Consider the following 12753-nt stretch of genomic DNA (forward strand, 5'->3'; position numbering starts at 1 on the left):
CTGTGAAGGGACTCCCCTGCAGGTGGGGAGCCTGGGGCTCGAGCCGGGATCCTTAGGCCGGTCCTTGTGCTTTGGGCCACATGCGCTTAACCTGCTGCGCTACAGCCCGACTCCCAGAGCAAACTTTATAAACACACATTTAAGAAGTAACACACGGCTTCCTTTGTGTTCTGTCTCCCCTAAAGACACCTGCTGCCCCCGGGCAAGAAAGGCCCGCAGCCCAGCCTGCTGGACGGCCTGCCTCCGGGGAAGCCGGGCGACTGGGAGCACGAGCGCCCCGACTTCTGCACGGCTGAGCCCGACGTGCCCGCGCTGCCCGGGCCGCTGCAGGCCATCCCGGAGCTGGACTTCGAGGCGCCGCAGGCCGAGCCGCTGGGCCGCGGGCAGGAGCGCTTCGGGTCGGCAGCCTACGACGACTTCGAGTTCGGGGCGGAGCTGTTCGCCCTGCCGGCCGCGCCCTACGAGGAGGAGCCCTTCCAGGCGCCCGCGCTCTTCGACACGGGCTCCAACGCCTCGTCCGAGTCCAGCCTGGACATCTGCTTCCTGCGCCCCGTGAGCTTCGCGCTGGACGCCGAGCGGCCAGAGCACGCGCTGCCCAAGGGCGCCCCGTCCCCGGCCTACAAGCTGGAGGTCCAGGCGCAGGCGGCTGCCCAGGCCCAGGCCCAGGCCCAGGCCCAGGCCCACGGCAAGGCCAAGCCGCTCAGCCGCTCGCTCAAGGAGTTTCCGCGCACCCCCCCGGCCGAGGGCGCCCCCCGCCTCTACAGCACCCGCAGCAGCAGCGGAGGCCGCGTTCCCCTCAAGGCCGAGCGCCCTGCGCAGCCCCACTCGGCCACCCGTGGGCCCGCACCCCGGACCTTCTTCCCCCAGCAGAGGTCCCAAAGCGAAAAGCAGACCTATTTGGAAGTAAGGAGGGTAAAGTAAAACGCCGCCCCCGTGGCCCCCCAGGGTGGGGGGGGCTCCCCGAGGGGGCGGGGACCAGGGGAAACAGTCTGGATCAACTGCCTCCACGGTGATGAGCGCCAGGTGCGACCTGGGGTGCTGGGTGTGTGTGTGTGGGTGGGCGGTGTCTGTGCAAGCAAGGGTGGACCTCATTCTCCAGGTTAGACTTTGGGTGGTGGAGCTGGGGAGGGCTCTCTGCCTTCCAGATGCAGCGAGGGCACCGTAGTTGCACCTTAGTTACGAAACCTCTGCCATGTTTTCCAGTGCTGGCAGAAAGCACCCTCTGGTTGAAAAGTTCAAGTGGAGCACTGTGCATGCTCCCCCCAACCCCCATTTAGCTCCCCATCTCCATGGCCCTACCTGTCTGTGGTTGTCCCAAGTTGGACACCCCCTCAAAACACAAGTCACTGTAGAGTCAGATTCCTCCACTTCCCTGCTTCCCATCTGACTGGACAATGGTGCCCCACTTCATGGTGATTCTAGTGGGATGAGGACCACCCCACCCACAATAGTCAGGTGAGCATTGACTCACATACCCCCTTTTGGGCTTCCATAATAGTGTTTGGCATTTGGTGTTTCACCTTGGAACTTGCAAGCCTCAGGACAGTTAAAGAAATGTTGAAGTAGATGTCCAGGAAACGGTACTAGTTCTGAGCCAATACATGATTTATGGGATCAGAGCAAAGACTATTTATGTTGGAGTAGAGAGTAGCACACTGGTATTTATTTATTTATGCTCTTTCAGAAATGGTGTTTAGGGTTGACAGTGCGGTTTTGTACGGATACATCTTGAGAACTATATAGTTCAGGAACTGACCTTCCCTGTATTAATTGGCACTGATGTCAAGCAGTGAGGATGCTTGACCTCCCAGGAATAAGGGCCTCACATCCCCAACAATTCTCACTACCAAGGGGGTGGGAGTAGATTCATTCATTCTTAGCAAATACTGAGCACCTGCCTTGCACCTAGATCTGTATGTACTAAATGCTGAGTGTTCAGATAAATGGCGCTCAAGCTCAGTCCTCCAGAAACCACTGGCTTAGTGCAGGAAAGAGGGAGACACAGAGTTATAACTGGATCATGAAGAGCTTTGGTCCTTGGATTCTACCTGGACTCCAGGAATTCAGTCTCAGTCATGTTACTTCATGTGGTTAAAGTTGCTGAGGTTCCTAGGGCTCTCAGAATACTGTCTGGTTCTGATTTTCAATTTTAAACCGTATAAGCTTTTAATAGGTAAATTCTATAGACAAATTGATCACAGTCATATGTTTCAGTGTAAAAGCTCGTTAACCAGGGAAGTAGAAAGGAAATAATAGTATGAATTCAAAGTGATTCGGGATGGGCATTGGTATACATACAAAGCTTCCTAACTAACTTCACATTTATTTCATTCACACTGATTTTAAACACAACAGTTTGGAAATACTGAGATGATAATCCACAGGTGCACTGAAATCCAAAGAAAAAGAATGAAAATTCCAGTTCTGTAATCCTTTTTGGAAGTCATGGCTTTCCTCTTTTAAAAGCAGAAGTATATAAACTACTGCTTCTTGCTTTTTTTTTTTTTTTGGATTTATTTATTTATGAGAGGGAGAGAGACAGAGACAGAGAGATCCAGAACATCACTTTGGCACATGTGATGCTGGGGACCCAAATTGGAACTTGAAACTTGAGGGTTTTGTTTTATTCACTGTGTCACCTCCTGTAAACAACTTAAGATACTAACTACTATTTATGAATATAAAGTTTATTAATAAATGTTTGTAATTACTAATATGTATATAATAAAAACAGTCACAGAGGAAAAAAAAAGTTAATGTTGTGGCCTAAGTTACATATAGTGCTTTTAATATGTTCAATAAAATGTCTTTTTTCCCCCTAGTATGTGAGAAATTCAGAGTAGAACAATTGCTAGGCAAGACCTATTTGTCAGGAACAAGTTATACTTATGAGAAGTAAACATGAATAATATATTTATGGCTCTCAGCCATACCAAACAACAATAGTGTTCTAAGGAATGTTAACCCGAAATACTGGACAGCAGATTTCATCCTTTAACATTGTGAGACATGAGTCAAGTCAATTCAGAAGAGACACTAAGGATGTCTCAGGTGGAGGTCAGTTAAAAGAGGTCTTTTTTTTTTTTTTTTTTTAGTGATCAGTAAAATTTTCAGACATGCTAAGTTTATATTACTTGTTTTTGTCTTTGGGTAAATTTTTCTTTCTTGAGAAGGTCCAGGTTGTTGGGATTCCTGAGGAAAGGTGGCACACAGAGGCTGTGTGTACATGTGTGTACCTGTGCACATGTCTGTGTGTGTGTGTGTGATAATGTGTGTGTGTGTGATAATGTGTGTGTGTGTGATAATGTGTGTGTGTGATAATGTGTGTGTGTGTGATAATGTGTGTGTGTGTGTGTGGTTGAAGTAGGAGCAGGCAGGAGGTGTTCATTGCAAACCCTTAGCCTTTCAAAAGCCCTATCATTAAAGATAGTAACTCTTTCCTGCTGAAGTGTGCAAAGCTCCTTTTGTTTCATCTTCTCAAATATACTCTATCTTCCACTCCTGTTGAAAAGAACTGGTTAACACCTAATCCTATTCTCAGAGTCATTAAAAACAGTATGTTTTGGGAGTCGGGCGGTAGCACAGCGGGTTAAGCGCACCTGGCACGAAGGGCAGGGACCAGTGTAAGGATCCCGGTTCGAGCCCCCGGCTCCCCACCTGCAGGGGAGTCGCTTCACAGGCGGTGAAGCAGGTCTGCAGGTGTCTGTCTTTCTCTCACCCCTCTGTATCCCCCCCCCTCCACTTCTTTCTGTCCTATCTAACAATGATGACATCAATAACAACAATAATAACAACAACAAAAAAAAGGGCAACAAAAGGGAAAACAAAACAAAACAAAAACCACAGTATATTTAGTGCAAAGAGTGCCAGCCTGGATGTCAGGAGATCTAAGTTCTAGTCCCAGCTTGGCTGTCAGGTAACTGTGTGTTTTTAAGGCAATCTACTTGACTTCTCTGTGAATTCAGTTTTTTTTTCTTTTATAAAGATAATATTACAAATACTTGACCTACCTCACAGGGTACTTGTGAGGGTAAGGCTAAATAAGATAAAGTTTGTGAATACGCTTTTAAAGCATGGGATGCTATGCAAATGCAAGATTTTATCAAGGTCATGATCCCAAAGAAGCATTTTCCTTGAACTGTTAATGAACTAAATAGTTCCTAAATTATCCTGACAAGTTCACCTTTTCAAGTGCAGTCTTTGGGCTTGTAGTGGATACATTATGTGGTAGCTTGTTATCAATGCACAATTTGGACCCTATTCTAGACCTGCCAAATTATTGATATAATTACCATTTTCGCAAGATTCAAATAACCATTAAGGGGGGAGTTGGGCGGTAGCCCACCAGGTTAAGCGCATGTGGTGCAAAGCGCAGGGACTGGCATAAGGATCCCGGTTCGAGCCCCCGGATCCCCACCTGCAGGGGAGTCACTTCACAAGTGATGAAGCAGATCTATAGGTATCTATCTTTCTCTCCCCCTCTCTGTCTTCCCCTCCTCTCTCCATTTCTCTCTGTCCTATCTAACAACTATGATATCAATAACAACAGTAATAACTGTAACAACAATAAAAAACAAGGGAAAATAAATAAATAAATATAAAAAATTTTTAAAAACCACCAAATAACTACTAATGGCACGTGAGCAGGACCCTGTCTTAAAACCCTGGTTCTGAAACCCTAAACAGGCATATGGATTACCGAGGCCCACTTTCAGAATGTCTCAGGTGGATCTCAAAATCTACATTTTAAATAGAGACCTCCCCCCCACACACACACACAACTGACCCTACAATCTCAGGACCACACCTTCAGAAACAGCCAGTAAGGCTCAAGCTGGTTAGTTTAGTTAGGAGGCTCCATGGACTGTCTGAGAATCTCTAGCTCTGCTATGACAGCCAGAAGCAAAGGTCTCAAAGTAAAGTCTATATGTCTCCTAAAAACAAAACAAAACAACAACACAACAAAAACAAACAAAAAAAACTAATTTCTTGCTTTTCTGTCAGCAAGAAATTATTTTTAAAAGTTATTTTTGTAGTTTTTTTCAATTTATAGTTTTTTTTTAATTAAGGGATTAATGGTTTACAGTCAACAGGAAAATACAATAGTTTGTACATGTGTAACATTTTTCAGTTTTCCACATAAGAATTCAGCCACCACTAGGTCCTCCTCTGCCATCATGTCCCAGGTACCTGAGCCTTCTCCACCCCACCCCCAAGTCCTTTACTTTGGTGCAATAAACTAACAGCAAGAAATTATTTACTCAATCTATGAAACTCCTAGGGCATAATTTGGGTGATTTTTATTTTGACTTCTTGGATTCTCTTAAGGTTATTTAAAATTAAGCTGTTGGGACTGAGGAGACAGCAGAATCATTATGCAAAAAGGCTTTCATACTTGAGGCACCAGACATTTCAAGTCCAATCCCCAGCACCATCATAAGCCAGAGCTGAGCAGGACTCTGGTGGGAAAAAAATAACTGTAAAATATAAAATCACATAAAATTAGGCTTTTAAATTTCAGTCACCTGAAAGAAGGGTTAACATATAAAGGCAAATGAATCATTGATTAATCATGAACCTAAAGGCTAGAATATTGCAGATGAAGATTTGGGTCAACGCCCATGTTCAGCAGGGAAGTAATTACAGAAGCCAGACCTTCCACCTTCTGCACCCCATAATGTCCCTTGGTCCATGCTCCCAGAGGGATAGAGAATGGGAAAGCTATCAGGGCAGGGGATGGGATATGGAGTTCTGGGAACTGTGTGGAGTCGTTCTCCTCTTATCCTATGGTTTTAGTCAGTGTTTCCTTTTTTTTTTTTTTTTTTTTTCCACCATGGAACAGCTGGGTTTATTATGTCAGTAGCAAAGGGCTGAAAGTGTCAGAAATGGACCCACAGGCCTGCAGTGCAGCTCTCCCCACAGGGGTGGAGAGGACCTTGCCAGGGCCGAGGGCAGCAGGGAGGGGAGGTGTAGTGTAAGGCCCAGCAGGCAAAGCCTCTCAGGTCTTGTTGAGTGTCCACAGCGGGTCCAGGAGGCTGAGGGGGTCATCAGCGGGCTGGGCAGCCCGGAGGCCCTGGCCATTGTGGGCCTGCAGAAAGTTTTGTTTGCTCATCCTCAGCTTTCCCCGCAAGGAGTTGTCCAAGGAGAAAGCCTCAGGAGTTAGTGTTTCCTTTTTATAAATAAAAATTATATTAAAAAATTCCGTCACCTGAAGATACATTTTTTTCTCAGAGAATATATAAATATACACACACCTATTTTACTCACCATATCACTTCTATTTTATTTCTTTATTAATGAGAAATATAGGAGGAGAGAGAGAGACATTACTCTGGTACATGTGCTGCCAGGGATTGAACTTGGGACCTCCTGCTTGACAGTCCAGTGCTTTATCCACTGCACCATCTCCTGGACCACATTTTAAAAAATGTTTAAAATTTTTAATTTATTTATTGGATAGAGACAGTCAGAAGTTGAGAGGGGGGAATCAGGCGGTGGCGCAGTGGGTTAAGCACATGTGGCGCAAAGCGCAAGGACTGGCGAAAGGATAGCCTGGTTCAAGCCCCCGGCTCCCCACCTGTAGGGGAGTCGCTTCACAAGCAGTGAAACAGGTCTGCAGGCATCTGTCTTTTTCTCCCCCTTCTGTCTTCCCCTCCTCTCTCCATTTCTCTCTGTCCTATCTAACAACGACAACAATAATAACTACAACAACAATGAAAAACAACAAGGACAACAAAAGGGAAAAAAAAAAAGTTGAGAGGGAAGAGTGAGGTAGAGAGGAAGAGAGATAGAGAGACACTGTACTCACCACTCACAAAGCTTTCCCCCTGCAGGTGGGGATCGGGGACTCCAACCCTGGTGCTTTTGCATTGTAACCTGCGTTCAACCAGGTGCGCCCCCCCCCCATAGGCCACTTAAAAAGAACCTAGAGACCACAAAAGAAAGATAGGATGCTATTTTTTATTTAATGCTTATTTACTCTCCAAATGCAAAAGATCAAGAATTATAAAAGAAGTACTAAAGGCATATTAACGTGTTGGAAATATTAGTTGGCATTTACTTCTGAATCTTTCTGTCTGAAATGGAGAGTAAGGGGTGTGAATGTAGAATCAGTGTGAGAATCAAGGCACAGTCCTATTTTGTAGAGCGAATGGAGCACTGCAGCTGGCCTTCCAGAAAGACTGCTGGTGCCAGAATATAAAGTAATCTCTGTCTCCTTTCAACACTAACCAATTTCCTTTACCCTGAGGTACTTAACTATTGTTTTTATAAGACTAACGTAGATACCCTTGCCTTGATATGTAAAAAGATGACACTCGTCAAGAAATCATCCTTTGTCCATGGGGTTTTCTCCACTAACCTAGGCTTGCTTTCCCTGGAATAGGGTGCCACCACTAGTCTTTTGGGATGGGAGAGTTAAGTGACAACAGCGAAGTAACAAAACCTGTCCCATAGTCAGAATAGAGATGAACTTGAGAAAAGAGTGGGGAAAAAAACACTCCTCTTTTGTGCTTTCAGGAGATGCATTTAGAAGACACCACTCGATTCTGTCCAAAGGAAGAAAGAGAAAGTGAACAAACATCTTTCAGCGATCAAAACCCCAGGCAAGACCAGAAAGGGGGCTTTCGCAGCTCCTTCCGCAAGCTCTTTAAAAAGAAGTGAGTAGCCCTTAGACAAGACAGCTTTGTCACTTGTTTCCCTTGGGGCTAAGTGTGGAGGTTGTAACAGCCATCAGGAGCCACTTAGGCCTGGTTTTACACATCTGCTTCCAGCTCAGTGCCTGCATGGGGGGGGGGGGGGTCTTTCTCACCAGAACCTTCTTGAGTAAAAGCAAACTTAGTGCTCTCTCTCTCTCTCTCTCTCTCTCTCTCGCTCTCTCGCTCTCGCTCTCGCTCTCCTCTGCTTCTTCTGTATTCTGGCTCCCTTTCCTTGTTCCCAAAGCCCCGAGACGAGGGAGCTGAGAAGAATGGAGCTCTTAGAGTGCATTATGGGAAATTTTTTGGAGCTGGTGTGGTGATACTCATCAGAATTCTAGGGGCTTGTGCTTATTCCAGATGGTAGTTCATGTTCACTGGGACTTTTGCTGGTGGCTTCCCTAGCAGAATGATTGCATGGGTGTGACTTCGGCTAGAGTGAAAAAAAAAAATCGCCTTAAATGGAGTTTCCCAAATACTTCACAGAAGGTCCTTCTGAGGTGTTAAGTTCTTATATGAAATTACCCACAGGACATACCAGCCAACATTCTGTCTCAGGCTGGGAGACACTGGTTAGACCCCAGCATGAAATGTTGAGAAAGGAAAAGATGAATGTTAGAATACACTTGACCATTGCTGGCTTGAGCGAGCCTGTTCTCTCCCCCACGCTCCCTTTCTTGAAAGCTGGCCCACAGCCTGACTTTGTGTTCCGTCTTAGAGCTTCCGGACCCCTAAGTCTGTCTTGCTAGGGAAGGTTCTTGCAGTCAAGCAGCAGGGCTTTGCAGTTTACAGGAGGGAGAAGAGCAGGGAGGGGTGTGTGTGTGCAAAGCTGCCTGAAAGGAAAGGAGGGCTGCACATTCTCCTGCAGGCAGGGATGGACGCGTGACGGCTGGGCTGGGCTGGGCTGGGCTGGGAGTTAGAGGCAGACCTGGAGCCAGGGAGGGTTTCTTGGGGTGGCTGGTCTAATCCTTCTCCCAGGGAGAGTGTAGTTCTGATGTGAAAGTGTGTCTCATCACCGGTGCCCACCTGCTATAGCTGGGAGAAGGGTGGAGACAGGTGGGCACAGATCTGGGCATGTAGGCGGCTCTGGGCTGCAAACGCCTATGAGCACTGCTTGAACCCATCTCTTTGTGTTTCTTTTTAAAACATATTATTTATTTATTAGATATAGATACAGAGAGAAATCAAGAAGAAAGGGGGAGATAGAGGAGAAGTAGAGACACCTGTAGCCCTGCTTCACTACTTCTGAAGCTCCTCACCCCTTGTAGGTGGGGGCTGGGGCCTTGAACCTGGGTCCGTATGCATAGTACCATGTGCTCTTAACTGGGTGTGCCACTGCCCAGACACAGAATTCATCTTCTTTTTTTAAAAAAAAAATTTATACTTATTTTCCCTTATGTTGCCCTTATTGTTTTTTGTTGTTGTTGTAGCTATTGTTGTTATTGATGTTATCGTTGTTGGATAGGACAGAGAAATGGAGAGAGGAGGGGAAGACAGAGAGGGGAAGAGAAAGACAGACAGCTGCAGACCTGCTTCACCGCCTGTGAAGCGATTCCCCTGCAGGTGGGGAGCCAGGGGCTCGAACCGGGATCCTTCCGCCGGTCCTTACGCTTCGCGCCACGTGCGCTTAACCCACTGCGCCACCGCCCGACTCCCTCATCTCTTTCTTAAACCCTTGTGATACCCAAACTAGCAGCCTCCTTTGCCTTCTGCTACATATTATGATGACTGGTCACTGCCTGGGAGCAATGGACCCACCCGGTCCAATTCTAGATTCTCCTTTTCCAGAGGGAGGTAGGGACTCATTCTCCATGAGGGGTGAGGCTGGAAGCCATGGCCAGAAGGAGAGCCACCTGGACTGAGTCTGGCTGCCTCTTGTGGTGTGCATGTGTGTGGGGGGAGGTGGGGGATGTGCTTCTCTGAAGTCGGAGCCCCAGGTCAGGTTGCTGTTGGAAAGCATGCTGGGAGATTGTTATGGATGCTTCCCAGAGTCCTCCAGGGCTGGGGCTGGTCCTCTCTGCAGATGGACCTTGTCACAGATACACTGAGTGGCCCCCACCTTTTCACACTCCAGATCAGAAGGACGTATGTCCTGGCCACAGACTCACCATGTGACAACTAGGCATTGTCCTTGCAGAGTCCCCCATGCCCTGGCACGCAGTTGGGGGCTGCTGGGTTCCCTAGATGCTGCCAGTGCCTGGGATGCATTTCAGAGTCCTTAGTAGGTCGAGGACTCTCCTGGGGCTGCCCCTCCTGTCCCAGCCATCAAGGGTGGCTCTCCTGGTGCTGAGTGTCCACTGATGCTTCAGAGGAGTGGCGGGTAGTGGGGTGTCGGTGTGGGGGTGTGGCTCAGGACCTCTGGACGTTTGGGGACATGGCATGGGACAGAGAGAAACAGCTAGAGTTGCCCTTCCTGAGTATTCCCACTGCAGGGCCCAGGGGTCTCTCACTCAGGCGAGCACAGGCCCACCTTCCTGCTCACGAGGCGTCCTTCCGACCCCACCTGCTGTGTGTGACACACGAGTGAACAGAGCAGGGAGGGACCCTGCAGGACCTCCTCTCCTCCCTGTGCCGGGAGGTCAGTCTGGTGGCATGCTGTAACTCTGCGAGGCGGCCCATTCTGGGTGGTGGAAGCGCAGGCCAGGAGCTGGCCTGGGAAGTCCCCGAGGGGCTGGTGCCAGCAAAACTGCCCCTGCCCTGTCTGGGCTCATGGCCACAGGCCTGTCCCTGTCCACACTGACACCCTTTTTGTATCCCTAGGGGCTTGTTTGGCTGGTGGCCCCACGCGCCCAGAGTGCTGCTTCGGGATGAGGCCAGGCATGGCGCGCGGTGCAGCAGGAAGCCCGAGAAAGGCTTCTCCTCCCTCTGAGGCTGGCAGGGCCCATGGCCAGACCCTCATGGACTCGGAGCAGAGTCGAGTGGCCACCACACACACACACTCACACACGCACACACACACACGCACACATACCTAGGACATGGACATGGGGGGGGATGGGGCTCTGACTGGCTCTGCCTCAGGTGGCTAGCAGACCACACTTCCCCCGGGGGGGCCTGTCCACAGCTGCTCAGGGGTGAGGCTCCACCTCCAGGCTTGAAAATTCATTTTTTCAGGAGGACTCTTAGAAGTCAGGTACAGACGTGCAGTCATAGACTGAGGCTGGCGGAGTCCTTCTCCCCGGCCTCCCCGTGGCAACACAGGCAAGCTGTTTCGTTCTAGAAGGATGCATCTGCAGGCTGCTAAAGACCCTTGCAGAGTCTGTCTTAATGTTCACATCAGTCGTGCGTGTAGGTTCAGAAACGCTCTTGCGGGGGTTGTGGCACTGGGTGGAAGTCCAGGTCAGACAGTCCATGGAGGAGGGACTCTGGCAGCCTGGTTTCTCTCGATCCTGATTTTGGGGGAAGAGCAGGGTCTCTCTCCCACAGACGAAGCTGCCTCCCCACCTGTTCTCATTATCACTCACATGACAGTCATCAAGCTTCCCGACCAGCCACTCGGAGACGCTGCTCTGGGTCCTTGTCACAGAACAAGGCCCCTGGGACAGACACTGTCAGTGTCTCCTTGGCTTTTCTGCCGAGTGGCTTGAGTGGCAGAGAGCAGCACTACTCAGGGCTCAGCTGCTCATTTTGCCATCATCCACTTTCTCTCCCTCCTCAGAACCCACCTCAGGTCCATGCCCCATTTTTATTTACCTCCTTTGGGGTTCTCTCTCACTCCCTGGGGCTGGGGGGGAGGGATCAGTCTCCCTGCCAGGCTCTGTCCAGCACAGAAGAGGCAATAGAAATTGTCCCTGCCCTTTACAGGCCAAGTGTGAGGGTAACCTAGCTACTCAGCCACTCATTGCAGCACCTACAGCTTAGTAAGCACTCAACCGACATTCACTAGCAAACACTGACTTGCTGCCCCACTGGCTTCTGAGGGTGGATGATCTGGTCCCAGGAGGTGGATGCCCTGGCCCCCCAACTCTTCTTCTGTGCAAGCCTCCTTGTGTTTCCAGGGTGGACAGGCTGCCCAGTCAGGAACACGTCCTTGCTTGGGAGGACAGAGGGCTCCAGCCCTCCTCCCTTTCCCAAATCCAAACAGTCCACGGCTGGATCGCAGCAAATCCATGCTTGTCTGACCTTCCCAGTGGCTGCTTTCTGCTTTTTGCTCATTGTGCTCAGCTGAGAGGAAAGGACAGAAGCAGCAGGTCAGGGCTCACTCAGAGGGGTGTCCCCTTCCCCACAGTGGCCACTGTGCCCGGCTGTTAGCAGCTGCCCAGACCTGCCCTGCGCTTAGGAGCAAAAGCCATGTCTCTATCAGAGAAATGCGGAAAAAGCAAGCACACCTGTCCTGGCTCCTAGATCTTGTAGGCTGCTTCTCAGATATGAGGGACATGTCACTCCAGAGCTGAACAGCCGCACCCTCACCAGGAGCTGGCATCCAGGCCCACACAGTATGTACATGTCAAGAGGCCTGTTACTATGAACTGTTAAAGGACAGAAGTGAATTTGTAGTCACGGCTACATTAGATTACTAGATTCTGGAAGGGATCATTAGCCAGTTAGCCATTAGCTGATATGACTTAGTTAATATCAAGAAATACAGAAGAACCCCCCACCCCACCACACACCCAGAGACAGAGAAAGTGGTTCAAATGGGGAGCAGTAAGAAAAGTAAGGAGAGGAGGGAAAAAAAAAAAAACTAAGCTGAGTTTATGGACTCTGAAAACTAGACAGGGCGATTTTGGCATTTGTTTCAGAAATGGGAACGCATCTGGTGAAGATTTCTGTGGTCCTTGGGGCTGGTGGTGACATCAGAGCTTTCCCATTCCCAGGTAAACACGAAACAGCTGCATGTGGAACCATCCCAGCGTGGGGGCTTGGGTGAGCTCAGGGATAGCGCAGAGGGGAACACTCAGCAAGGCCCAACCCAGGACCTTCCCACGAGAAACTCGTGTGGGGGCAGGTCAGGACCGACACCCAGCAGATCCTCATTCTACTCGCTCCTCCCTGCCCCCAGCCCCAGGCATTCCTAGTCTTCCGGGTGGCAGCCATGGGGAGAGGACCACAGGGTGAG

At 49.2% G+C, this 12753-nt stretch overlaps 1 protein-coding gene across 12 annotated transcripts in view; it reads left to right on the forward strand.

The window, feature by feature from the left end:
* ARHGEF33 (Rho guanine nucleotide exchange factor 33) overlaps positions 1-12753 on the forward strand; it is a 99258-nt gene that overhangs the window by 84770 nt on the left and 1735 nt on the right. For 7 of the 12 annotated variants that reach the window (XM_060186890.1, XM_060186894.1, XM_060186893.1 and 4 more), the window contains 2 exons: positions 186-912; positions 7519-7658. In XM_060186890.1, coding sequence (XP_060042873.1) covers positions 186-912; positions 7519-7658 — 867 coding nt within the window. Of the gene's footprint in view, positions 1-185; positions 913-7518; positions 7659-10454; positions 10634-12436; positions 12512-12753 lie in introns of those variants that run through there. The other 5 variants (XM_060186899.1, XM_060186900.1, XM_060186901.1 and 2 more) reach the window with 4 other exon arrangements.

Source organism: Erinaceus europaeus, chromosome 3, assembly GCF_950295315.1.
Source record: "Erinaceus europaeus chromosome 3, mEriEur2.1, whole genome shotgun sequence".
In the NCBI taxonomy this organism is placed as follows: domain Eukaryota; kingdom Metazoa; phylum Chordata; class Mammalia; order Eulipotyphla; family Erinaceidae; genus Erinaceus; species Erinaceus europaeus.